Raw genomic sequence first — 27039 nt, forward strand, 5'->3', positions numbered from 1 at the left:
TATGCTGTTTGTTTCACTGTCTTTGAAAATGGGATCTATCATCTGGAGAATCTAACCAGCGTCCATTTCTGTGGATTTTCCATGGCTGCTTCTTAGCGGTTGATGGCATAATGTTGTCTGAAATGGCCATTAGCTGGGTATCTTTATGAACAGCTTCTCAGGGAAAGTTCAATTTGCTGAATTATGAGCACATCTCTGAGAAGAGTTGCATTATATGGTACTCGCATGCTGAAAGCATTAACTTTATACTTTTAAAATACGCACTGATGGATCCGATGAGGATTGAAGAAGTAGAAAGGTGAAGGTCCCAATGGATTAGATACAATATGCAATAATTGGTATCTTTTTTTTTCCAAGAAAAATAAATGGTAAATTTAGAAAAATTCTATTTAGCTGAGGCTTTTTCACTAGGAAAAAAAAAAGGCAATTGTATAAAAAAATTAATGGAAAACCTCTTCACTTGGTACAAGCCATAACTTAAGGGCACTTGATTTGAGCTGAAGAGCTGTTTGGCTCCATGGAGTCACATCAGATTTATCCCCAGCATCCATGGGAACAGAGCTTAGCTCACTATTCTGTCTCATATAGAGTAAATCTAAGTATTGTCAAAAATACTTTGTTTTTTAATTAGAAGAAGCGGAGTGAAACAACAATGAATTTCTCTTTCAGAAGAGACGAGATCATTCCGTCTCACAAAATGGACGTGGTCCACGGCAAATCTCCAGAAGTTTAAAGCCTCAGTATGCACTGGGTGAAAGCCCAGGAGCTATAGACTGGGAGACCTCTTCTCCTTGATGCTGAGACAGCTCCCACTCTGTATTCAGCTCAGGTCTGGAGCTGAACTCTCTCTCACGCCCAAGAGAGCTCAGAAGTATTCAGGTATCTTGATTCCACATGCGCAGCACTGTGATTTCTCTGCATTGAAGGCACTTCACTTAATCGGTGCTATTATCACACCTGATGAGGCACAGCAGGTGATATTTGAGATGCTTGCCTTTTGATTCCTTGCAACTGAGCAACATTTAGTAAGAATTACTTAAATCAGCTAATCAAAAACAAGTTCAATGACATTAGGATGAAGTGGGCTCCAGAACACCTAGGCAAAGTTATTTATCTTGTGGAAATCCTTCTTTAGATGGAGAAGCAAATAATTCCCAATGTGCTCTATAAGCTCTCTGCTTCTTGGGCTGTAGATAAGTAGATGTCATTCCTGAAAATCCTTTATTATCCCCTATTTCAGGCAGAGTTTGAGGTTGTTCTTGTGGAACAGATTTCCATGACCCTTTGCCTGCCTCCTGGTGCTGGGGAAGCAGGATGGTGGGGCTGCTTGCAGTGGGAACCGGATGGAAGTATGTGCATGAGGCTGCCCTGAGAATGACATTGTCTTACTCAAAAATTCACATCTGACTTCAATTTCCAGCAATGGAGGTGACCCAGCATTTCCTTTCTTCAACAGGGATTGTCCCAAAGCAGAACCAGCCCTTAGCATTCCCACTGATCCCCTTTCATAGCTGAATGGGGCTTGAATTATTCTCTGCCTTAACTGAGGTGCTAACATCCTCCAGAGCCCATTGCACAAAAAATAACCTGCAATCCTCTGCATCTTGGGAAAATGTGTTTTCTGCTCCTTTGAACTACTTTAAAAAGAAACTGATGATAAGAGACACCTGGTCTGCCTTTAGGGCAAGTCTCCCATTGCTTATGGAGCCAGTGATGGTGCTGGGGACCATTTGGGACATATGGACCCAATGGTGGGGCTGAGGGCCATTTTTGGGGCCTGGGCAGATGCCACCCATCTGTGACTGTTCCCAGTGATGTCCCAGCATCTGGAATACATAAGCTTTGTGGGGTCCATGCTTAGCATCAGCGTCCCAGAGTGCTGGAGAATTTCATGCAGTGCACAATAATGGCTGAGAGAAAAAGCACGATGGAAACATGTGGCTTCAGTTCTTCAGAGGTAGCTATTAAGTGTCCCCTGTTGTCTGTTGCTGGCTGGCACAGCACTCACACGCAGGAGGGGATGCACAGAAAGCATTCAAGTTGCTGGTAGCAACGCATGTATTTAGGTTTGAAAGGATGGAGGTTCCTGTAAGTGAGTGTGAAGACAGAAAGATCATTAGCACATATTTATTGGAGTTTACCAGCTCTGTTAACAATGGGTTTCTCTTTGCCATCAGAGTTAATTCCTCTGTAATTATGTTCCTAATATAGAAATCATTTGGCATTTATTTGCCATAATAAAACTTCCCATTGCATTTAAATTCAATGTGAAGTTAAGTGTATTTAGAAGACTCGGTTGAAGACCCAAAATTAAATATTCCTGGTTTCCTTTTGCAAACAAGACAAACTCAGACAAATGCTAGCAGTCAGGTCCATGCATGCAGCTGCTCCTATGAGCACTGGATGCTACTTGTGCTTATCTGGAGAGATAAGCTCTGTTCTAGTGCACTGATCATGCAGGCAATGCCAACAATTGGTCCTTCTTGTTACACCTGAGCAAGGAAAATGCTCAGCTGAGGAAGCATTACTAACAGCCATCCTGGTTAGTAAGCTGTTTCCAAAATAGGAAAATACTCTGGCAGCTGGGGTGGCAGGATGTGTGCGTGTGGCTCTTCCCAGCTCCCAGGAGCAGCTTGGGACAGCTGGGGCTGGGAGAGCCCAGAGACCTCATCCTGGTCAAATGACACAACTGTCCCCACCCCTATGCCCTTCAGCTGATGTGTGAGCCATCACAGCTTTGGAAGCAGCCTGTGGATGTGGACGGGCTCCCAGCACTGGTAAATGATAAATAAAATGGCCAGGGCAACACACTGACATCAGTATGCAGAAGTGCTGATGCTGATCCTGATGTCACTATTTTCTCTCTGAATATACCAACCTTTAGAAGCATGCACTGGCAACAGTGTTTTTCCCATCCTTTCTCAGAAGTCTTCCCAGCAGGCTGAAAATAGGCAATCTTTAATCGCGCTGATGTACTGCAATGGGCACTGAGTGGGAGCAGCTTCAGTCCATCTCCAGCAGCATGCTACTCCTGCAGTAAAGCCAGGTCAGCCTGGCCTGGCCTTGCTGCTCCTGAAGACAAGCTCCTATTTTAGACAGGAAACAAAGCAGGTTGTTCCAGGGGGACAGTACAGAATCATAGAATCATTAAGGTTGGAAAAGACCACTAAGATCAACCCTGCCATGGCAAGGAGATTAGAGGTAGATGATCTCTGAGCTTCCTTCCAATCCTAATCTGTCTCTGATTTTATGATTCTGTGATTCTGTGATTCTATGATCTAGTCCAACCTTCAGCCCACTCCCACCATCTCCCTGGGCAGGCTGTTGCAGTGCCTCACCACTCTTTCTGAAGCTTTTTCTCCATCCAGAGCATCTTTGTAGAGCAGTGACAAAGAGCATTGGTGGGAACGCCGTTCTCTGGGGCACTGAAGAGCAAGTTGTGCAGAGCTGTCTTCTACAAACCTACAGAAATGGCCGTGGAGTTTAAATTCCATTTCTCAGGGCACAGCTGAGGGACTGTTCCTGAGCAAACTGTACAGCCAGTGACAAAGCTCCTTCTCCTTTGCATACAAAGGATTTATGCCTTTAATATGCCCCCAGTGTTTATTTTTTCTGTTGGTACACGAGCACGTGTGCGCAAGTGTGCGTGTGGCAGTGTTTTATGAACGCCTGCTGTGGACAGAATTGGGCTTCACAGTATGCAAAAATAGCTGTGTGCCACATGCAAGGATATCATACTTCACATGGCTGGAGGAAATGTGATAAATCACAGTTTTGCTGGATTTGCAAAAGCCCAAGAACTGTGGGTTTCATCTCTGTGTTCCAGGGAACACCAGACAGCAGGGCTGTCTGGGTTGGAGCAGTGTGATGTTAGAGGACCGGGTTGGACCAGGACCAGGTCTCCACTGCTGTGTAGGATGTCTCTGGACATCTCTTGGCTCTGAGCAGCTGGAATTTCATAGACCCATTTACTATGGAGACCAAGGAGACCTAACAAAGGTTGTCACTGTTGGCTTCTGCTCCATCCCATCCATCCCTGCTGCCTCCAGCCGCCTGTTAAGCCAAACCGCAGTCACGTTGTGGAGCCCTGCAGAGATCCTGGTGTGTGGGACACTGTCCTGATGCTTGCCCTTAAAAAGTTTGGGGATTCTAAAGCCTTTCTTGCTCCCCTCTCATTGTGTCCTCTCCAGTGTGCAATGAAAGTGGCTGACAGGTAGGGCTGAGCCTGGTTTTGTAGCATAAACAGTTATTTACAGTTGTGCTGAAATTTCATGGAAGATGACATTTTTAGGTCACCTAGCTGAAGCAAATGAAATGATTAATGTGTTTGCATTAGATTTCATAAAAAAAAGTATCACTCTTGCCCAGCATGGCTCTCACTTCCTCAGGCTTTCAGCTCTGATGTGATGCCCTGAAACCTAAGGCAGTTTTCCCCCAGGCTTAGGAGGAGCAGGATCTGGCCTCCCGACCCAAGGCAGATGGGATGTGGATGTCTTCTGCTACGTCCAGCATCCTCAGGGAGGTAACACAATTACCTAAGCCAAACCAAGTGAAAAGGGGCAAAGAGCAAAGGGGTGGTAGAAGGCGCACTTTGGCCATCACCAGGTCTGTGCAGGACCTCCTTGCTGTGCCCTGCAGGAGGAGGGAGCCTCATGGTGCTATCTCTCTTTTCCAGGGGGAGTTGCTGAGCCCGTGTCGATGCGACGGATCGGTGAAATGCACGCACCAGCCATGTCTGATCAAATGGATTAGCGAGAGAGGCTGCTGGAGCTGTGAGCTGTGTTACTACAAGTACCACGTCATTGCCATAAGCACAAAGAACCCTCTGCAGGTAAAGGTACTAGAGACATTTCAAAGTCTATTTATTCTCTGTTTGTTTCTGGGAGCAAGTAGATTTTACTGGCATGGGTTTTGCCTCCCTGTACGATGGTCCCTAGGAAGGGCTGTAGGGCTGCTCCAATGAGCCCCATGCCCTCACTGGTGGTGCTGGGGCATCCCTCAGGCCCTGCTCTTTCTGTCTCTCCTCTCCGACCTTGATACCTTTTTCACTTCACTGCTCCCTGTGTCCTAGTATAGCCTGGCACAGCACTGGAGGTGGTTGCTCTGGTGCTCTGGTCTCTCCAGGCTTAATTCTCAGTGTGCAGGTGTGCACACAACAGGTAGAGCACATCCGAATGTAAGTACCTGTGGAAGGCAGCAGAGGACCCTCCTTTTTCCTCTTGTGAGTTCAAAAGCGCTGCGGTTTATTAAACCCCACTGCAGGCTAGTAATTTAAAATCAAGATTTAGAATGGAGAAAGCTGTCTGACTGTTAAAAATGGGATAATTTATCCTTAATAGCTATTGATTTATTGCTGGAGCAACACCTGAAGATGGACTAATTGCAGAGCACCATTAGTGCCTCAGACATAAGGAAACACATTAGACCCAGGCACTACTGCTTAATTAGCATCATGTGGAGGGAGAGACATTGCAGCAGCATGCTGTGCTCAGACACCAGGACGCTTGTGTGAATGTTGATCTGTCCAGCATTTGGTTGCATTGGCTCTCTGTTCATCTCTCTGTTTCTAACAGGAGGCAAACCCTTTGCCTGTGATGGTACCCAATTGTACAGCACTCGGGGGATGCAAATCCCTGTTCTCTCCTCCAAATGGCTGCCTGTGTTCAAGGCTAGGTTGGATGGGACCCTGGTCATCCTTTCCAATGGGTGGTAACCTTTCCCATGGAAGGGGGTTGGAACTGGAAGATCTTTAAGATCCTTTCCAACCTCAGCCATTCTGTGATTCTAAGATTCTGTGATTCTGTGTGTGTCCTTCTTCATGCCCGAGGTCACTAAAAACAGTGGAGAAAGAGGCACGGCCCTTAGGACTCCAGGTTGAAATGAAGTAGCAAAATTAGTGAGGCATCATGAGGAAATTTTACTGGGGGGAAGGAAGAAGCATCCCTACTCTCTGCAAGTCCCTGCAGCTTCTAATTCAATTTTCCCTGTGCCACGGCCTGGAGAGAACAGTAGTTCCATCCCAAGCCTAAGACCCAGAGTGTTTGAGATTCTTGGCTCCACTAAATCAGTCCAGATTGAAACACAGCAGGGGATATGTGGACAGAGCAGCATTTGTTTATTTCTGGAAAGCTGGTCCATAAGTGCCCGAATACTTCATGAGCCTCAGGTTGATGGAACGATGCTGAGCAGTGTCAAAGGCTTGTGGGTGCAGATTTGCAATATGTGTGTAGCCAGCCTTTAATGAACGACCTCCAAGTTCTCTTCATCCCCATACGGCTCAGGGCAACTCAGGACATTCCTATGACTCCTCACTTGGCTAAAATTTCTTGAAGCAATTCACAAATGAGCTCTCATCCCGTAAACACATTTAAAATGCCTGCCCGAAGGATCACTTTTTTTGTCTCCCCTGTTAGAAAGTGACCTTTGCCACAAACATGAAAACTGACTGCCAGGGGCAGCCAAGCCAGAGAGCTAGATAGACATCTCTGCTCCGTGAGCAAGGTTCCTGGGGGACTGTGTTCTGAGGGCTTCTCACTGCTAGCAGGGACTTCACAGTGCCTCTCACAGAAATATGGGAGATATGGATCAGCAGAGGGTGGGAAGAAGCAATTGGAGTGAAAAGCCACTTGATCTGGAACAAATGCTGCACTTGCAGAGCTGCAGCTGTGTGCCCCAGTGTCCTGCCTGATGTCAGCACAAAGGCACGGCTGGGAAGCAGGTGTTACACCAGTACAGCATGTGAAATCCTGTGGGATGTGGGTCATGTATGAAGCCTGCAGTTCCCAAGAGGACTAAGGGATGTGAGACCTGTAGCCTATCACCATGCACACCTCTGTGCTCCTTGGTGTTTCTTGCCATTCTCCAGTGCTGGAAAAGGAAGGCAGAGAGGCTGTGATGCTCTGGTACTATGTGCCATAAAAACATGCCACAGTGTGGCTGGGTGGGAAGTGTGACTTTTCTGCTCAGTCTTCACCCTGCATGTGGTCAGCAGGGGCCCCTGGACATAGTGATATGTCTCTTAGCAAAGCCATTAATTCCTGGCTTTTCTTCTCAGGGTCTGTTGGAATTTCTACCCAGCTTTATTCTTTTTAGAAAGCTCTGAATTTCTCAAGCACAGACTTTGGAAGGCAGGGACGTCCCTTTATTCCAGACCAACCATCATATGGGCAAAGACCACACAGAACTCACCTCCTCGTCAAGTGAAGGATGTTCAGATGAAGCTCAGAGCATGGCTGCGCTCCAGTTGGTCAGAGCCAGGCAGTACACCCAACACCCACACGCCCCCCAGGATCTGCCTATTTCTCTGCCCATTTGGACACATGCTGCACATTTTCTAGCGAGCCTGGGAGTATGGCATGGGCCAGATGTGCATGGTGTGGGCAGAGAAGTTGCAGTCAGGGGAACGTGGTTCATACATAATTAACACAGATTCCTTCAAGCCTCCAGGCTGTTATGATGTCTCACAGCAGAGAGGAGCCTTCAGTCTGGCATTTTGATATAAAGAATTCCTATAAATTAACCCCTCAGCCCTGGATGGCTGAAATTTTAAAGCAAAAGACTTAAAGCAGCAACACTGCTGAGACTGGAGGATTAAAGTTGTTGGAGAACATGGCAAGTGTTCTGGCAAGCAGCAGCAAATGAGCAAAAATTTCCCACCCACTATGAGCAATCAGGAGGTGCACAGCCTTTGTCCATCCGTCCCCCGCTGTAATTCTGCTGGTCCCTGAGGCAGGAGATATGGGCACAGAGAGTCTAAAAGCTCTGCTGTGTTTGTGCAAAGCCTATGATTTTAATGAGACCCTGAAAACACAGTTTTGGAAGCATGCAATAGCATTTGCTATGACAGGGCTCTGCAGTGGGTTTCATGTATACAGCTTTGTAGCCACTCCTATGCCACGTTCATTCGGATGCTCTGATTTCAGCAAATACCAGATCAGTTTGAACTAGCCTTCCCAGACCTACTGCTGTTTGCAGTCTCAAGGAGTCCAACTCTGCATCACATTCCTTTCCCTGCCTCTTCATATCCAAAGGCCCTCAGTTATGGAATGCTGGGGTTGGGATGTGGTCTCGGTTCTCTCCAGTGCTTTGGGAATGGCCCCTCCTTCTCCCTGCTCTCTTTCTTGCATCTGAATAAACCAAAGCATCTGTAAGTGTACAGCAGGGAAGCTACCACAGCTTTAGGACAAATTTACTTGGTAAGTGTACTCTCCTAAAGATAATCAAGGTGGATAGCTAAGGCCTCAGGACAGCACTGAGGAGAGAGCCAGACCCAAGCAGTGATGGGAATGCTCCACTGCATCCTTCTAAGATAAACCTCCACTTGTTTGGGATGCTGGGTTTGAAACAAAATTGCTGAGTAGCACACTCAGGATGTTAATGATACATACTAAGGGGACGTGTCAGATATAGCAATAAAAATAAACTGAACTGCCTGAGGCAGGCATGGGAGAGCTCTCAGAGGAGTGTAGGAAGGCTTTTCTAGCAAGCAAGGCTTCTTAGCAAGCTGCTGCACTAAGACAGAGATATCTTCTGCAGGAAATACGTGCCTTGGATCTGCTCGTGCTCATGCTTGTGAATCTTTGGAGACTGCTGGTGTTAAAGAAAGGGAAATACGGATCAGACCCTAAATACTAGACTAGTGACTATTAATTTTTGTTATATTAGCAGCAGGGGCTTTGGTTACAAGGCTCTGAGAGAAGCACCGAAGCAAACAGGGGAATGTTCTTGCCCCACGTACAAACCACAGATCACATCAAATGGGATATGATGGGAAAGCACCAGTCCTAGATTCATCTCTACCTATGATCATTGCAGATGTCAGACTTGGGCTCCTAAGAACCTTTTCTGAGGCATCTGGTGCACGGAACTTTGGGGAAATTGAGGAAGGTTGGGGGAAATTCATCCAAGAGAGTATGGTGTTTTGCACATGAACATCTGGGTGTTGTGCCAAAGTGGTCAGACGGGGAGAATGGTGACAAAGGACACCTGAATGAATTAGGACGTTTAAGGTGGTGAGGCAAGGCACAGGCTGCCCAGAGAAGCTGTGGTGCCCCATCTCTGGAGGTGCTCGAGGCCAGGTTGGATGGAGCCCTGAGCAGCCTGAGCTGGTGGGAGGCAACCAGCCAACAGCAGGGGGTTGGAACTGGATGATCCTTGAGGTCCTTTTCAACCCAAGGCATTCTGTGATTCTATGAATCTTCAAAGCAGTCTGCAGAAAAAGAGCCCTTTTTCCAGTGTGGTTGCCAAAGCCATTGCAGAGAGCTGCTTCAGCTCTCTTTGTGGCCTCTGTGAGCCCAGCACTCAAAAGCTGTTTCTGTTATCCCACAGAAGCCTGTAATGCTTCCTGGTATCTCCAAGTTACACCCTGTTCAGCAGCGGCACACCATCTATAGGGCTTTCTACCTGCCCAAACTCAGTCTCAATTGACAATGTGAGTCAGCTTTCTGTTGTTAAAGGTATGCTGCAGTACAGGCCAGCAGCTCACTGCACTCAACAGTTCACATGTGACACTTCACCCTCTAAATCCCTGGTTTGCTGGCCTTACTGATGATGGAGAGAGATTAGGAAAAAATGAAATTCTTGTGTGAGCTGGTTGTTTTCCCCAGCATTCAGCTCTGACCTGTGAATAATTGCCCCCAAAAGGCAACCCCCTGAACAGTCAGGGTTGCTTTGTTACCACCAGCACCAGGCAGCAGCCCTGTCAGTGTTGCAGCATCTCTGCTCTCATCCAAAGGCAGGTTTGAAGCTGTTACACAGGTGTAGCTTCTCTGCCCTGAGCCATGTCCCCTTTGAAAGTATAATGTATTTAAAATCACACTGATGCCTCCCTGTCTCTGTAAAGCAGTTGCACGCAGCTGCTAGCTGTAGGAAACATCTCCTCCTTTTTCTCTCTTTAATTGCTACCTTGGAAGGACCTGTTGCTGCCACAAGCCTTGCAGTGTGCCAGACAGATGGTGAGGAGCCAGCCCATTACCTCCTTGAGAGAGAGAAATGATGCAGAATGATTTTGCTGGCACCGGCGGGTCAATGTGAGGAACCTGCAGTAAAACCATAGCACGCAGCTCTAGGAAAGGCTCCCTGCACCCCCATCCCTTCAGCATTTGCCAGTCTTAGTGGAAGGGTAGAGGACTGCCTCAGCATGGAACAGCCTCTGTCTCTTCTCAGAAGCTTTGCAGTCATCTATCTACTCCGTGGTCATCTATGAATCAGGCTGATACCATCACCTCAGAGAAGCTGCACATCCCTGGCACACAACTTGAGGGCTGTCTGCCCTTGCAGGACATAAGCCAAAGACCGTAGCTAGCAGAGGCAGACACTTCAGCTCACCTCTGAGCCAAGGCATGCGATCACCTTCCAGATGCAACCTTTTCCAAAGCAGCACTTTGCAGGGGACTGCATGCAGTTCAGGATTCTGGTAACTGGAACGGTAACAGTGCAGCACAAGTCACCTTACTGCCCTTTGAGCAAGGGGCAAAGTTCTCCCTGCATCCCAAAAATGTTGGTGACCTCTAGCAGGTCTGGACATTAAAGAGCAAACTGCTTTCTTGCCATACAAAATAAGGTGATGAGGCTTGACAGATGACCCCTGGTGTCCCAGGATGTGTTTGACAAAGAGGCAGGGTGCTCGGGGCTCTCCAGAGCTGACACCTCACTTGGACATTGAATTTGGCACGAATCCAGGCTAAAATGTTCAATCCCTCTGAATCCTCTTCACTTGGAGGAGGTTGAAGTCCCCCTTTATTTATCCTTCTACCAGCCCTATCGAGATTTCAAGGGCATGTATCTCACAGCTAAAGGTGGCCTATATATTTCCATCTCTCCCAGCCTGTTTACGCATTTGATTTCTGATTTGCAGGAGGCACTGTGGGCCATGTCCCCCCAGGTCTTGTTAGAAAAAGCAATTTCTGCTCTTGGTTTTTACAGGACAGTTCTCTCAGTAGCATAAATCTGAGTAAGGAGGTTTTATTCTGGATGACAGAGAGGAGTTCAGGCTTTGGATATTCATAATGTAGCTTATACAAAGCTATTTGACAAAGCAAATGGATTTGAGGGAGTTAGTACTATTTTTTTCCTCTTCTGAGAAAGAAGCACTGCCTTTTACCTTAGTAAACAGCCTGAACATGTCATCACCTAAAGGCAGGGAGTCCTGGCAGCAGCAACTTTCATCGTTGGTAACATTTTGTGGGGTGTGTATTGCTTCCATGAGATCTTACGTACTGCGGTTCTGTCACATCTCACCAAGCATCATGGAGCCTGATCACAGGAGACCTGCAAGGCAAAGCATGGCTGTCTGAGACAAATCTTGTGGTAAAAGGATGCCATCACCAAGGCTGTTGCCTGGCTTCCATTTGAGACAGCGTCCTGGTTTGTGATGGCCAGGTTTATCTCCAGCCACAAGGTGGACCAGGTAAAAGCGTCTATGTGCAGGGTGCACATATATGAGGCATAGGTGATCTATGGGATTTCCATGAATCACCACAATGAAGCAAAATAGCGATGTCCATCATGTAATTACTTTCTCCTCTTTTTCTCTCCTCCCTTCCCTTGTCTCCCTTCCTCTCCCTCTTGCCATCCCTTGCAGTGGCAGGCCATCTCCCTGACAGTCATTGAGAAGGTTCAGATAGCAGCGGCCATCCTGGGTTCCCTCTTCCTCATCGCCAGTATCTCGTGGCTCATCTGGTCGACCTTCAGTCCTTCAGCCAAATGGCAGCGCCAGGACCTGCTCTTCCAGATCTGCTATGGAATGTATGGCTTCATGGACATTGTCTGTATAGGTGGGTGAACACCTCTCGCAGCACACGGCCAGGGTTGCCAACTGCCCACTCACCTGCAGAGAGGAGTAAGAGATGGTGTGGAGAGGCTTTGTTGTTCTTGGATTGAACCTCCTCTGTTCTTTCCCTTCTTTGCTTCTTTTGACATCTTTTCTACAGTGCTCTCTGCCAGTCTCTGTAGCCCTGGAGAATCTCTTTGGCTGGGCTGGCAGAGGGACTTGCAGCAAGCCCGGAGAGAAACAAATCTCTCTTCAAAGCAAGAAGAGGGCAGGGAGGTCTGGGGGAGGCTGGCAAGTATTGATTAACACTGGGGAGGAAACACCTGCCTTTCTGGAATAGCTGATACAGGGACTGATACAGGGACTGCCCTGTGTTTGACCATGGCATGCTCTGGTTTGCACCTTGCAGAACCATACTCTCCACGTGCATGGCTGTGCAGGGAGCTGTGGGAGGGTGGTGGGTTCAGAGCAAGGTTTCTGTCCCCGCAGGCAGCCTGAGTAAGAGGACATGGCTGACAATACCTGTGGGCAGAGGCACTTACCAGCCAGGCCATGAAACAGTGGTAGTTACCAAAACAATCAAGTAAATACCAATGATCTCCAATTGAAGATGAATTTCCATCCAAGCACAGGCCACTGGATAACATGAATTCAAGTGACCTTGCTGGGAAGCAAAGAGCATTCCAGAAGGCTCCCCATACCTGTTTTCTTCCATTATTGGTATAAATGCAGAATGAGTTTCCCAGAAAAAAAAAAATAAAAATAGGACAAGGCAGTACTCTTGGCTTGGTGCATTAGTGTTAGTGTGAGTAGAACCATTCCTGAGGAAAGGAGCACAGCCCCCGGTCAGCCTTCAGGAAGAGCAGTACAGTCTGTATCGCAGTTAGTGAAATTGGGATAGGGAAGTAACACAAACCAGGCCTCGGGAGAGAGGTAATGGCAACAAGCCCTGGTCTGGGTTCAGATTGGCATCAGAACCTTCCAGGACAGGACAGCCGAAACCCAGACCAGTTTTTCCCACTGTTGCCATCCCTGTGCTGACAAGATATGAGCATGAGCCTGATCTGCTCCACTGTGAGCTGCCACAGATCTACAGCAACAAGAAGTGGCCAAGGAGGGTGAACGAGAGACAGGCAGCCCTGGTGACATTTTCTTGTTGGTGTGATTGGAAGTGGAAAAAAGTGATCTCTTTGTGCATGTGGCATGCACACGTGTCACCTTGTTGTCGGAGGACAGAAGTGGAGAGCCTTGGCATGGGCAGACGTCAGTAATATGATTAACTGGCTTTGATAAAGCTTCAAGAGCTGAGGGGAACTGATTAGCTCATCTGTCAATAGATGCTAAATCCTCCCACATGGCAGAGAACAAGCTATGCCAGCTAGGAACTGAAAGGGAGCTGGGTGGAAAGATTCATCTTTGAGGGGTTTTGCTTCTTCTTCTTCTTCTTTTTTTTTTCCTTTTTTTTTTTTTTTTTTTTAAAGGATCTGGCCTTTATTTTTCCTCTCTGTCTTCTCTAGGGGGTAAAAAAATATCCCTTTGCCTCTCTACTGATGTCACCACTAAGCACACTGCCCCAAGCTGTGAGCTTTGATTTTTCCAGTCAGAGAGCAAGGGGCCATCCCATTCCCAGGAATACTTCAGAGCTGCAGCTGAGAGCAGCCCCTTGCCTTGCAGCCCTCCCTGCACAGCTGGCAGCCCTGGTGAGCCAGACATGCTGTTTTTCCCACAAACTCAAAAGCAAGTGGGAAGCACTACAATGCAGTGCCTTGATGTGTATGTTTTCTCTTGCCCAGCACCTCAGAGCAGTACCCACCCACGGCTGGCTCCAGTCGTGTTGTGTCTGCTGCGCTTTCAGGCAGCCCACCCATGATCAGCCAGGGGAGATGATGTTTTGTACCATGAGAGCCTTTCGTGTACATTTCATACATTTCTCTGGAAAAGCTGATATGTGCATGCAGTCAGCACCAGTGTTAAAATGTGCTTGTGTTGTGGCCTTTGCAATCCCAGTTGCTTAATTGATTTAGATTGGATATAAGGAATAATTTTTTTACAATAAGAGTAGAGAAGCACTGGCACACTTTGCCCAGAGAGGTGGTAGATGCCCCATCCTTGCAGACACTCAGGGTCAGGCTGGAGGGGCTCTGAGCGCTGATGGATCTGTAGGTGTCCCTGCTCACTGCAGGGGGTAGGACCAGATGGTCTTTAAGGGTACCTTCCAACTTAAACAGTTCTATGACTCTATGGACTCCTCATTCATTGCAGCTTTCCTTGACTGTGATGGATGCAGCAATGGCAGCTCTCTAAAAGATTCACGTTGAGTTCCTTGGTGCAGAATGGCTACTTCCCATCTTTTGTCCTTCTCCCAGGCCTCATAGCCCCATGCAATGTCTTTGATCACAGCTGGGCAAAACTGCCTCCAGAGACTCAGAGTTCTGCTCCTGACTGCCTGAAGCCTGGTGTTTCTCCTCCCCGGGCTTTTTCACTTCTGCAAGTTCAGGATAAAACCTCTCATAGATAATTGTAGTGACAACAGTTCTAGAAATACCAGGGTGCAGTCTGTGCATTTTTGTAACTCCTCCTCCACAGCCCAGCCCTCTTCTCCTTTTGCTTTCCAGCCTGTGGACAGGTACAAAAAAAATAAGGCACTAAGAAATGCTCAGTGATGGGGAAAGAGCAGGACATTTAGATGCACTCAGTCCTGTTAGATTTGTTGTTTTTTTTTTCCAGCTAACATAACACTCACAGCCTTACCTTCCAGATGCTATTGTGTAGGTCCTACACTAATTGTGTGTATTCCAATTGCTCCTTCCATCAGTTTGATCCTGAGTTTTGCTTCCACTGGCAGACGAGTCGAGGTTTGAAAGGCAAGAAAGACTCTGAGCAACCTGATCCAGCTGTAGGTGTCCCTGGTCATTGCAGGGAAGTTGGACTAGATGGCCCCTCCCAACTCAAACTCTAATTCTATGATTTCCATGTGAGCAGATGTGCTGAAGCAGAGTCCCTTGGCACTTCCTGCCTGTGTCCACTTTGGTTGTTCTTCTATTTCTCAAGTCCATTGGGTAGTCATTGAGTGACTTTTGTCCAGGAGAACAATTGGCACATGGAAATTGAGATTCACACCAATCATTTGGGGATTATTATCCTCACTTGAGTTGCATGCACATGCTCTGAAACTGTCTGATCTGCTCCAAACTGAGCTTTCAGAGGAAAGCATTAACCCAGAGACTACTGAACCATGCATTCAAATTCAGAGGGTTTGACTCAGGCACTCGCATGCACTAATATACAAGCTTTCTTTGGACTCCACTAGATCCCAGCATGCTCAGCAAAGACAGCTTAATGGACAGATATCATTTACTGCCCCTGCACCCACCAATAGAAACAAAAAACACAACCAAAATAAAATGAATCTGCTCCTCAAAACCAGCAAGACAGAAGGCATGGCCCTGTGCGCCAGAAGTTGTATCCATCTGGGCAAGATGTGCAAGATGGTCTTTCCGCATTGTTCTCCCCTTTGTTCTCAGATATCTAACAGGAAGGCAGGATGCTCGGAAAAGGATTGCTTGGAATTTGCAGGAGTCTCCAATACTGGAAATTTTAAAGAACCTGTTAGAAAAACATATGTCAAGAACAGGTTGCAGAGAGATGATCCCAGTTTGTGAAGGAGGAACAGACTAAATGCTTCTTGATATCCAGCCAGCCCTAATGTCTTTCACTCTGATCTCTCTCTCTCTCTTTTATGTGTGCTACATCTTGTCATGACTACAGGACAGACATGAGAGCTGAATTAAACCAGAAACTGGCAACAGTGCCAGCATAAGTATTGCTCTGCTATGAAGCCATCCACAACATAAGAGCGTTGAGATCCATGGCCAGGAGGTGAATGAGAAGCGAGGTGGGGCAGTTCATTTGATTAACTGCTCTCTCCACAGGTCTCTGTGAGGTAAATCCAGAAATCTGGCCTAAAGAGGGATTAGCAGAAATGCAGGTATTGAAATGTAAAGATAAGTGGAGTGAGCCTGAGCTACTGACTAGAGAGATTGGCAGCTTATAGCTGGGCTGTAAATCCTGAGAGATACCTGCCTGTTAATTAAATGACAGTCCTCGGAGGGGGAAGGAGGGGTTTGTCTCTCTTTCTGTCAAGGTGCAATTAGAGAAAGTCGGTGTTTGTAGATTAAAGTGTCATTTGGGGTCAGGAGGACAGGAAACAATCTCCTGTTAAACAAGGAGTGATTCTGCCAGCTAATGAGAGCATGTCACAGCCTAGGCTTAGAAAATCACCAAGCCTGCTCCAAGGGAGAAATGTGGCTCAGGAAGGACATAAGCAGGTTGTTGTGTGCAGCACTGTCATTGTGTATGCGCGCAGTCCCGCTTGTTTTTGCTCACATGGCATCCCTGTGATTGACATGTCAGGGGCTTATCCGCAGCGATGCAGAAGCAACCTGATCTGCCTTTCCTTGGGTTGCTGTCTGGTGGGGTTGATGCTTTGTCCATGCTCAACCACTCCTTGCACTCTGACTCACCCTGCTTTGCTGCTGACAGTTACTCACTTTTGTAGGCACTAAATCCTCATGTTCTTTGAAGCTTTTCCCTCGCTTTCCTTGGCAGCCAGTCCCTGAGGGTATTTGCCTTCACTACATAGCTGCAGTGCAGCTCAATAGCACAAGAGACAGGCAGAGCAGGACCATTCATCCTGCCAACGATTTTTGTTGGCACACCATGGCAATCCATTACAGATCAGGAAGTGTGTGCCCGCTGTTTTTAATCCCAGCTGCCAGCAAGAATAATCAAAAGCATCCAATATGTCTGACGGCATCTCAGCACAACCGTAGGTAATAACATAAGAAATCAATAGCCAATTAAAACTGATCCACAGCATTTGATCCTTCATAGAGCAATGGGAGCAGTAATTAATGGAGCTTCCTTGCGATGGTCACAATTCAAGCTTCCTGCCAAGACTAATGTGGTTTTGTTTTAAATGAGCTTTGCTTCCTAGAGGAAATGCCAGGCTGAGGAAGCCTTGGGGTGTTTTCTAGACAGGTTACTTGGGCCCTGAGCATTCAAAGAGTTTAGGAGCCTAAGTCCCAACAAAATAAAATGAAACTGAGAAATGCCTTCAGAGTCTTAGTCTTCATCTGTATAAGTGATCTGATTCTCAAAAGTAGATGCTTTCATTCAGGTCTGCGAAGTTTCCTAAAGAACATAGAAGGAATTACTACAGCAGCAGGGAATAAGTTCAGGGAAAGCAACAAGCTCGCATGTTCTTGATGACACTCTATATGGAGAAAAAACACAGAAGACAAGTTCAGCCTGAAGAAGAGAAGACTTCAGGGAGACCTGAGAACAGCCTTTCAGTATCTAGAAGGGGAGTTATAAGAAAGAAGGGGACAGACTCTTTAGCAGGGTCTGTAGTAAGAGATCATGGGGAAATGGTTTCAAACCAAAAGAGGGGAGATTTAGATTAGATATAAGAAAGATATTTTTTACAGTAAGGGTGGTGAAGAGCTGTAGGAGGTTGCCCCAAGATATGGTGGAAGCCCCTTCCTGGAGACACTGAAAGTCAGGCTGTAGGTGTCCCTGCTCATTGCAGGGAGCTGGACTAGGTGACTTTTAAGCGTCCCTTCCAACCCAAATGATGCTATGATTCTATGAAATGTCGTCAGAGGATAAGCCTGAGGCCAACCCGGAAAGCAAACATGTATACCATCAACACACCTGCAAGAATCCCATGAGTATTCACAAGTCTTCCATTCCCATCAGCTTAATGCACAGCTTGCCATGCTGTTCATGTACTTTTTGACCAGTTTGCCTGGAAACAGATGCAGGACAATCTGGGAGCATGGTCCCAGATTAGTCAGTCCCAAAAGGTCTCTTTAGAAGCAGATGTAGCTAAAATGCCCCTGTAGATAAGAGGTCTCTCTCAACTAACATTCAAAATGGAGCCAGCAGGCCAGGAGAGACAAGGACAGTCCCAAGAGGGGGACAGGATGAACAGTCCAGCTTTGCATGTTAATTGACTGAAGGGGGATGTTAGGCTGTTAGACTCCTCCCTGCTCACTGTGGAGCAGTTTTCCATGAGCTACGAGGAGCTAAGTGGAGTGACCTGAGCCCATGCCCTGTCAACAGAGAAGGCAGTAAGGAAAAAGGCAGGCTCATTTTTTCATACTGTGAATCTTGGTTTGCATACATTTGGTCAAAATGTGCATGCCCTAAAAGTCTCTCGGTAAATCATTGATTTATCAGTTGTGGAGACAGGAGCATTCCCTGCAGGATGTGTTGCGAGGCTCTCAATCCAGATGGGCAGGGACTATCCCTTGCCACTACTCACTCAGGGCCCTGTACCTGGACCAGCAGCACAAGCAGCAAGGCTGCACAGCTGAGCTGCTCACCAGCTTCTTGGCCACTATCCAGGAACAGTGGATGCTCAGCAAAGCCAAGCCATGCCACCCCTCTGTTCCTGAAAGATAGGACCTATTTTTATCTAATGCTGCATTGATTATTCAATAAGAGCAGAGTAGGCCAGCCAGTGTGTGTATGTGTGTGCTGCTCTCACCAGCGGGCATTGCTGCAGGAGCTCAACTTGCATTCTGAATTCCAGCACAGCAATGGCGGTTTTTTCTCCCTTTTCTCCCTCTCTCTCCCTTTTTACAAGGTGGACCTTGGTTTCCAGCACCACCAGAGCAGAAGCTGGGCTTTTTACATACATTCTTTCAGCCCCAAAATCCTTTGCCACATCTAGCTCCATACAGTTTCCCACTGTTGCAACAGGGCTTTGGAGATGTATTTTGTCATGAATAACCATATGGTGCTCTCTGCTCCAGTGGATCAATGTGTTTAGCATTTAGTGAGGGCAACATAATTAACATTTTCGAAGGGGGAGAAGAAATCCTTCTGCCTTGTGAACTGCATCTTCTGATATGTTATAATCATAACGTGGCTTCCCTGTCACTGGATCCTCTATTGAAATGGAGAGCCTTTTGTCACTGGGTTCAGCTCCTATCCACAGACAGAGGCAGAAGCACTCACCTGCCTGTCATAGCCGGAGATTCCCTTGTAAGCAGCTGGCATAACCTCCACACCAGCTGCATAAATTGTGGTGCATAGTTAGGATGGAGGAAGCCAGAGGAAGAGGTAAGAAGAGATCAACATGAAGGCACATTAACCCAGTCCTGCAATCACTTCTTATAACAGTGACTGATCAGTTCTCCTAAGGACAGCCATCCTTCAGACCCATACGCAACAATTCCGTGAGCAAGAATTGAAACAGGAGCATGGGTGGTCTCAGGTCAAGATCTGATCCTGGGTAGTGATGGATCAGAAATGATAAACATGGCCCTTGGCCTCTTGGCTCTGATTTCCTTCCTTAGTTCTGCACAGTTAGCGGAAGAGTGCTTTGGTGGCAGAAGCAATCTCAAGGGGTTAGGCTCAGACAGGACCTGCAGCCCTCAGAAAATGAAAAATTCTGTGAAGCTGTCCCCATTTTCCCTTACAGAATTTCATTTCCTAATAAAAACAGAGAGACATTAGCTCTACCTTCAATAAGCAAATGTCATATTTTGATCATTACTGAACAAAGCATTTTGATTTAGCATTTAGAGATGACTGCTCACACTGAGTATTTTAAATTCAGCATCAGAATTGGAATACATTAAAAAAAAAACAAGTCCAAATGAAACATTCTCATCTGTCTGAAAACATATACGTACACTTCCATCCTGGGGGACAGCATGACTTTTCAAGTCTTGCTTCAAGCTGGTATGATGCCAGATTTCAAAGCTCTACACAAAACAATGCTGTTGCCCAGCTTTGCCTTTAGAGAAATATCCCAGGAATATCTGAGGATATAACATGATTACAAAAGTAGCACCTTAGTCAAAGTGGTATTAGTTATAGGATAGGGAGGTTTAGAACCCTCACCAGGAGGGCTGACTGCTGTGGCAACAGAAGAAATGTCCACCTCCAAGGACTTCTGTCAGAGAACATCCTGAAGATGTAAAGGAGACCCATAGAGTCACCAGTCCTTTTAAAGAACCAATAGCATCTGCCATGCACACAACTGGTGCCATGTACCTCTTGTGCACAATGTCCTATCAAGGTGTGGGGTGCTACTGTCCTCTCCATTGTAAATGTGGGGAGAAAAACCACGCCAAAAGGATTCATACAATCCTCACTATGAAGCAAGGAGGAGAATCTTGAAGAGAGCAAGGGGGTATATGGGCAATGCCTTTAAGCCCTATAATAGCACAGTTACAGGTAGACTCACAAGTGAGGAATAGTGGAGGCGTATGATTCAGAACTAAGAGCATTCTGCTTGTGGAGTTCCACTCCTTATTTATTTATTTGCCTTTTCCAAGAACAGTCTCCATTTTTTTGCTGCCTGTATAGCTAGAGACTGCCCTTTAATCTTCTGCTTTATCGTGTGCTACGAATTAAATACCACGGGAGTACAAGGGCCCTTAAGGGCACAACATCCATTTTGCTGTAGCTGTCCACAGCCAGCTGAGCTTGCAGGAGTGCTTTTGTTTATGGCTTGACTGTTTCCTGAGTGAGGATTACTTAGAGGTTTATTTTACTCGTTTTTGCTGATAATTCTTGTTTTGTTTTTTTTTTGGTCCAGGTTTTGAGGGAGGGAGTGCAAGTGGGCAGGGTGGGAGAAAGTTGTGGCTGGTAGATTGTATATGTAGAGCTGAAAATACTTTGGCATTTCTAGAGTGATGGCACTGCTCTGTGTGGTTCCCAGGGCCAGCCCAGCTCCTCTGTCACAAGTGGCATCCTGCAGACAACTGATGTTGTTTTCCCAGGGCAAACAAACCATGTAGGAGTGCTAAATGGAAAGGAATTTCCTATCCCTCGGACACTTGATATCACCTTCTTCCATTTCCTTATTTGGGGCCTTACCAGCTCAGCCCAACAGGGCTATGCCCATGTGTTGTGGAGGTACACATGGCTGGGCAGAGGACTTGACTGCAGATGGAGGCAGCAGCTCTCAGAGAAGCTGGCTTCTGCCTGGTAGCCATAAAAGCTCTACATTGCACCTATACTATATTGACCCCACTCCCATCAGCCCTATGACAGAAAGTCTCTACCCATCCTCTCCACTCATCCCAGTGGATTAAGTGATCCACCTCCTACCAGTGCCATACCAACTGTAGTGACCTTATGAGACACTGGCACATCCTGCTGAGTCCAAAGGTGGGTGTTAATGGCTGTGCAGAGCTTGGGACATAGCTCAGATGGGGCTGCTGCTCCTGTTGCTCTGCCAGATGGAGCAGAGGAGGGAAGCAGAAGAGCTCCTGCTACCACTGCATGGGATTGTGGCCCACCTGGGGCTGAGGAAGCGTTAAGGCAGAGCTGTCCTTCAAGCCCAGCTTGCATGAGAGGAGCCAAGCTGTACTAAGTCGAAGTTTGCTGGTTTATCAGCAGTGGAGGGCCTGGGGGCCTGCTTATGCTGTTAATGATCTGAAAGGGAATAGTCCACACCTTCACGAAGTACCTCACCAAGAGAGCTGGGAGCAGCTTGTCTGTATACACAGGAGGGGCTCATCTTCAGTTTTGCCAGAGTCGTGGCCCGTGTGACCTGAGGAGAGCTAAGCATGAGACAGGTGTGAAAGCTGCCTGTCAGTGCAATCCCATTACAGAAAATACACCTAAGGGTGATGGGGAGAAGAAAGTGGTTTGTCTTCCCCAGACCCATGGGCTCCATGATGACACATATCACTCACTGATCCAAAGGTCATGCTGGACCGGGCTCTGAGTGCCTTGATGCAGCTGTAGTTGTCCCTGTGCACTGCAGGGGTGTTGAATTAGATGGCCTTTAAAGGTCCCTTCCAACTTAAACAATTCTGTGATCAACAGCAGTGAACAAGGCCCAGCCACACAGCCATCCCAGTTCTGCTTGGCCAAATTACAGCTCAGCCTTGCACATATTTAATCATCTCTCGAGGTATTAAAAAATGTGCATGGAGAATGATTGATAAGAAAATGCCTGATTATAATCAGCTAATTATTTTTGTCCATATGCTAAGCATTCACTCGAGCTCTAATCTTTATGAATAAGTTTTCAGTGTATGCTGTCTATCTTTCAATGCCGGACATTTCCCAGCTTGCACAGCTTCCTTGTATCAGCATTCAGGGCAGACCTTTGCCAGATATCCTGTGGACTAAAAGCATTCTGCTCACTGCTCTGATGCCTCGCAACAATTAGAGATGTCTTAAGGATGGTGTGGAGGTCCCAGGTCATCCATTACCCTCATGTATGCAGGGTAGATTTCCACTAAGCACTGGAAACATGGTGTAGAAAAAAAATTATATTTTGGAAAACAGAGATGAGGGTTAGGAAGGAGTCTATCCTTCATATTTGAGTTTTCCTGAGAGCAAAGAATCCCTGAAAATCTGAACGTAGCAGTAGTTTGTACGAAAAGGGAGTGTGTGATGAAAGCATTCCTGAACTCAAGAAATATATGATGTGAGGATAATGGACTCCAGAAAAGCAGCAGCAGCAGCAGCCTCAGGGGAGCAGAGCAGGGAGTAACTCTTGGGAAGAGAATCAGAAGGATAAAAGAGCTGCGAACAGCTCGCGATTGCCAAAAGGGATGATACTAAAGGCACAACAGCAAACTGTGCCTGTGCAGGGGAAGGCTCAGAAGCGTGGGAAGAGAGCACTGAGGCTGCATCAGGAGCTCTTTGAGGACCCAAAATCAGAAGCTGCAATCACAAAAAGGCAGAAAGAAGAGCCTGCAACTAATGACAGGTCTCCAGGAATCACACAGGCAAAGGGACCAGTCAGACCCAAGCCCCGGGATGACCAGGGAGAGAGAAGGCAACAACAAATGGGTCCGTAAGGTTATGTTAAAGCAAGTGTAAGAGCTCAAATAATACTTGATGGGGGAGGAAAAAAAAAAAAAGGCCAAACATTAAATGTTGCCTTTGTTTCAGTCTTCAAAACTTAACTAAAATAATTTTAATGAGGAGAAAGGAGCCCAGGGCAGAATCAGAAAAGAACAGACTTGAAAATATTTAGACAAGTTAGCTGTGTCCTTGTCAGCACATTTTAATGAACTTCAGAGGAAGCCGCAGGAGCAATCCCTGACCCATGAGCATTGTATCATCACAAACTCAGGGAGGACACAGGAGGTGCCAGGCAGCTGGGGAAATGCAGGCAGAGTACCTGGCTTTGAATATAATCTCTGTCATTGCAGAAGGTTTGAACGGCAGATCAAGGAAATGAAGGGCAAAGGAGTTTAACAGATTCATAGAAAGATACTAGAAAAAAATAATTAACTGACCAATTGAGGAGCATGAGAGTATAACCACCTCTAATTTGGGAGGGTCACTATCCTACTGGCTGAGGAGGAAGCAGTCAGTTTGACATCCCATGGCTTGAGCAATGCTTTTGATGCTTTCCCTTCAGGTTCCCCTAAAGAAAACAGTGAAATGTGGTTTAGATTACGTAACTACAAGGCAGATATACAAACAACTGAAAAACTGCTTTCATAGTTGTTGTCAGTGCTGTAGTGGAAACACATTTCAAGTAGGAATGTTTTGGACTCTGCTCTCTTCATTATTTCTATTAATTGCTTTGATAATGAAACAGGAAGTGCTATTATAAAATCTGCAGATGACACCAAACTTGGAAAGGCCACAAGCACTCTGGAGAATCAGATCAGACCTTGAAATGATCTTGACAAACTGGAGAGATCAACAAGATGGAATTCAATAAAAAGAAGTGCAAAGTGCTATTCTTGGGAAGGAGAAAACAAAACCCTTAACAAAAGCTGGGCCAGGCAGTCACAGTACCAGAGACAGTGATGCTGTGACCACATATCAGCATGTTTCATCACGGTACTGCAAGGAGGGCAGCATTATAGTTCTGTCTCTGCACCAATCTGGGGATTGCACTCGTTGGGACCTTGCAGAAAGAGGGTGTCAAATTGAAGAGATTCTGGGGATGATGAACAGGTGTGAGGGGAAGGAGAGAATTTCCTGATTCCCCACTTGATAGTCACTTCTTCCCTTCCCAGTCAGTCCAAGTGTAGTATCTGCACTGATGCCATGGCATTACTTTCAGTTATAAATCTACCTATTCCCTGGTTCATCCACTTCCCTAGTGCCTGTTGAGCAATTCTACAGCCTTGAGTCTTGGCTCTGGAGGATTTAAAGATGTTGTGTTGTTTAAAGAACTTGTCAGATTCAGCTAGAAGAGACCTTGAGGAGGTGCCAGATACCAGATGCCCCTTTCCCAGCCCATATTTCCAAGGAAAGGTCTCTCTGGCTTTTTTTTTTTTTTTCCCCTCAAGTTTATCACCAAGGACTCTCTTGTATCACTGATGAGGGTAACCTTTCCCATGGCAGGGGGTTGGAACTGGATAATCTGTAAGATCCCTTCCAACCTCAGCTTGGTGACTCATCTCTCGTGTATTGTGAGATATGAGGTCGACATGAGCAGAGATTCATGGTTATTTCTAAAGTATCTTTTAGAATGGAGCAATCTCAGAGAGACTATGAGAATTTGGGGTGTGTAGGGTCAGCTTACCTGAGCAAAAGCAGAGCTCAGAGCAGAAGTCAGTACATTTCAGTGTAGTGCACTAGAAACCTATGGTCTGTTGTGACAGGACAAGGGAAAATGGTTTCAAACTAAAATAGGGGAGATTTAGGCTGGATATAAGGAAGAAGTTTTCACAAGAATGTTGGTGAGGCACTGGCACAGGTTGTCCAGGGGTGGAAGCTCCGTCCCTGGAGACACTCAAGGTCAGGCTAGAGGGGCTCTGAGCAATTGATGGAGATGTAGGTGTCCCTGTTCACTGCAGGGAGTGAGACCCAATGGCCTTTAAGGGTCCATTCCCCCTCAAGTGATTCTATGATTCTAAAGAGACCTCTCCCTGCTATGTTGTACTGTCCTGGCTTCTTGTACTGATGGCTGCTGGGGAGGTGGGAGGCTGTGACAGGCAGACCTCTTCTCTGAACTAGTACAGCCACTTTTCTGCTATTAGATTAAGATAAAAGGAGGGTAAGGATGAAGCATATAGGATGAGATTAATGCAAGAAAATAACTGAAGTGGGCAAATTTGAAATTGCCACAAAAGATGAAAGAATTCACAGGAAGGGAAAGAAGGCTATGTGTATGCAATTATGTCAATAGGGGGAAAGTCCAGCAATGAAAGCCCTATCTCCCAGGAGGATTGCTTGGCCTTGGCCTGAGCCATCACTACTGGGGATACAGATATTTAACTTTGATCACAGCTGCCATAATCTTCCCCTGACACTCAGCAAGGAAAGCGTCAGAAACAGGCAAAAGCATGGCAGCTGTATGGCTGAGGTGAAACTGCACTTGGAAAGGAAACGGAATGGTGGAAGAGCTGCTGAAGGTGGAAACGAGATGACAGCTCAGATTACAGGGCAGGGGCTTTATGAGAAGCAGGACAGAGTAACTGGGTAGGACAGATTGTGATTTTTGTTCCTGTAGATAATGTGAGTGACAGCACAAGGGCAAACTACCACTCACTGTCAGCAAAGGTCTTGTTTTCATGGTTTCTTTAGTGGCAAATGGGAGAAAAAGTTTCTGCCCCAAGAATTTACCTGTCTGTTTCAAGAAAATGCATGGCAAGTGTTGGAATGAGGGGAAGATTAATTAGAGGCTGGAGGTCCTGGAGAAAAGATCGCTTGGTGGTAGAGCTGACAGTGTGAACAAGGTGACTGCTTGTCATTTCTGGGAAACTGCTGCTCCAAAGTTGCTGTAAATTGAAGACTTGCAGCCTCTTGGGTTAATCTCACAGGATGCTGGTACCTTAGCTGATCCCCTCTTGCCAATCTGGAGGCTCAAATTTGTGTTCTTTAATATTTTTTTTTTTGCCCATGCTCTGCCAACAGCCATTCTGGCTACTGAGGGTCTCTCTTGAGCTCTCACAGGCTCAACAGTGGCAATGCACCTCTGTTCCAACTAAACCCAGGGCAGGTATTGCAAGGCTCAGAGAAGCCCTACAGTGATATCAGCCTTATCTCTGGGCCATCACCCTTGGTCATGCTCTTCTTTCCAATTCCTGCATCTTAGGTGTGAAGAAGCTCAGGCATAGCTGTGCAAATCAGTAGAACGTGGAACTGGAACTGCTTTCAGCAGTGCTAGCTCTGTTGCAGACTGCAGCTTGATCATCTGGAAAAGAAATTGGACAAATGTCTTTGTTCTAGGAAGAGAATGTGAATGAGGTTGGTGGATAGATGGAAGAGCTAGATCCTTCCCAGACTCAACAGTTGTCAGCTTGCTTTCTCAGCTGCTTGGGTCATGTGTATGCAACTGCACTGGCACAATCTTTGCCTGCCCAACTTCAAGTGATTTTTCTGGCTAGACACTACACAGCTCCTCAGAGCTGCCCATGGTCTGACTCTGCATGGACTCATGCAGAGTAATAAAGTCATAATAGAAGGAGCAAGAAAGTCTGATGTATAAGAGAGTGAATATAGCAAAAAGAGATAAATATAGTATCCTTTGTGTACTGTTGAGTTTAGCATGTTTTAAGCATGACCAGAGCTCAGTCTGGCTTTTTATTATGCCTCTATCATGGAAACAAACAGACATAAGAGTTAAATCATATAAGCAAGACAAGCATATATGGTAAGTTCCCTGATTATTTCCCCTGACATTCAACCATTTTCAGTTCAAGGAATCTGCTCTGATACTGGTCCAGTCAGGTCTCTGCATGAGTAAACAAAATGAGAAGGACTCATCTTCAGCACTTACGTTCTCTAGGAGCCTCATTTCACCAGCACTGCAAAAAGGAATTTCATGGACCTGGCAACAATCTGGAGCAATGCAGATTTGTGTGAAACTCACACAGATTTTACTTCTGAAGAGGATGTCTTTCACATAGGATATGTTGAGAACAGATTTTGTGGAGCAGAAGAGGGAAGGATAAACTTGGGAGGAGTGGAAAAGGATTAGGCCACTACTGGAATCCATCTGAAATTCTCATAGAGATATTTCTGAGTTGGAGGGAGAAAAGTTCACAAAGAGAGGAGTTCGCACCAAATTGCTATCTTCCCCACATATAGAGGATTTGGCTTACGGAATAATTGCTTCCAGCTGGATGCTTGCAGTTGAACACAGTTCTTCGTGAAGGATTTTCCACTTTTCTCTGGCCTTTAATTGCAAAGATTCAGCTCTCCTAACCAGAATGAATCTCAAGGGAGGAGTATTTCTGGAAGGGGGTACACACAGCTGAACGTAGGAATTCCAAACCTAATTTAACTCAGGCAGACCAAATTTGTTTCAAGTGTTA

At 46.4% G+C, this 27039-nt stretch overlaps 1 protein-coding gene across 1 annotated transcript in view; it reads left to right on the top strand.

The window, feature by feature from the left end:
* Nucleotides 1-27039, top strand: part of MARCHF4 (membrane associated ring-CH-type finger 4) — a 78805-nt gene that overhangs the window by 48415 nt on the left and 3351 nt on the right. The window contains exons 3-4 of the mRNA XM_042827472.1: nt 4676-4831; nt 11582-11774. Of these exons, the coding sequence (XP_042683406.1) occupies nt 4676-4831; nt 11582-11774 (349 nt within the window). The remainder of the gene's footprint in view (nt 1-4675; nt 4832-11581; nt 11775-27039) is intronic.

Source organism: Centrocercus urophasianus, unplaced genomic scaffold (genome assembly GCF_019232065.1).
Source record: "Centrocercus urophasianus isolate 14NV4802_14NV808 unplaced genomic scaffold, USGS_Curo_1.0 seq_28, whole genome shotgun sequence".
NCBI classification, from domain to species: domain Eukaryota; kingdom Metazoa; phylum Chordata; class Aves; order Galliformes; family Phasianidae; genus Centrocercus; species Centrocercus urophasianus.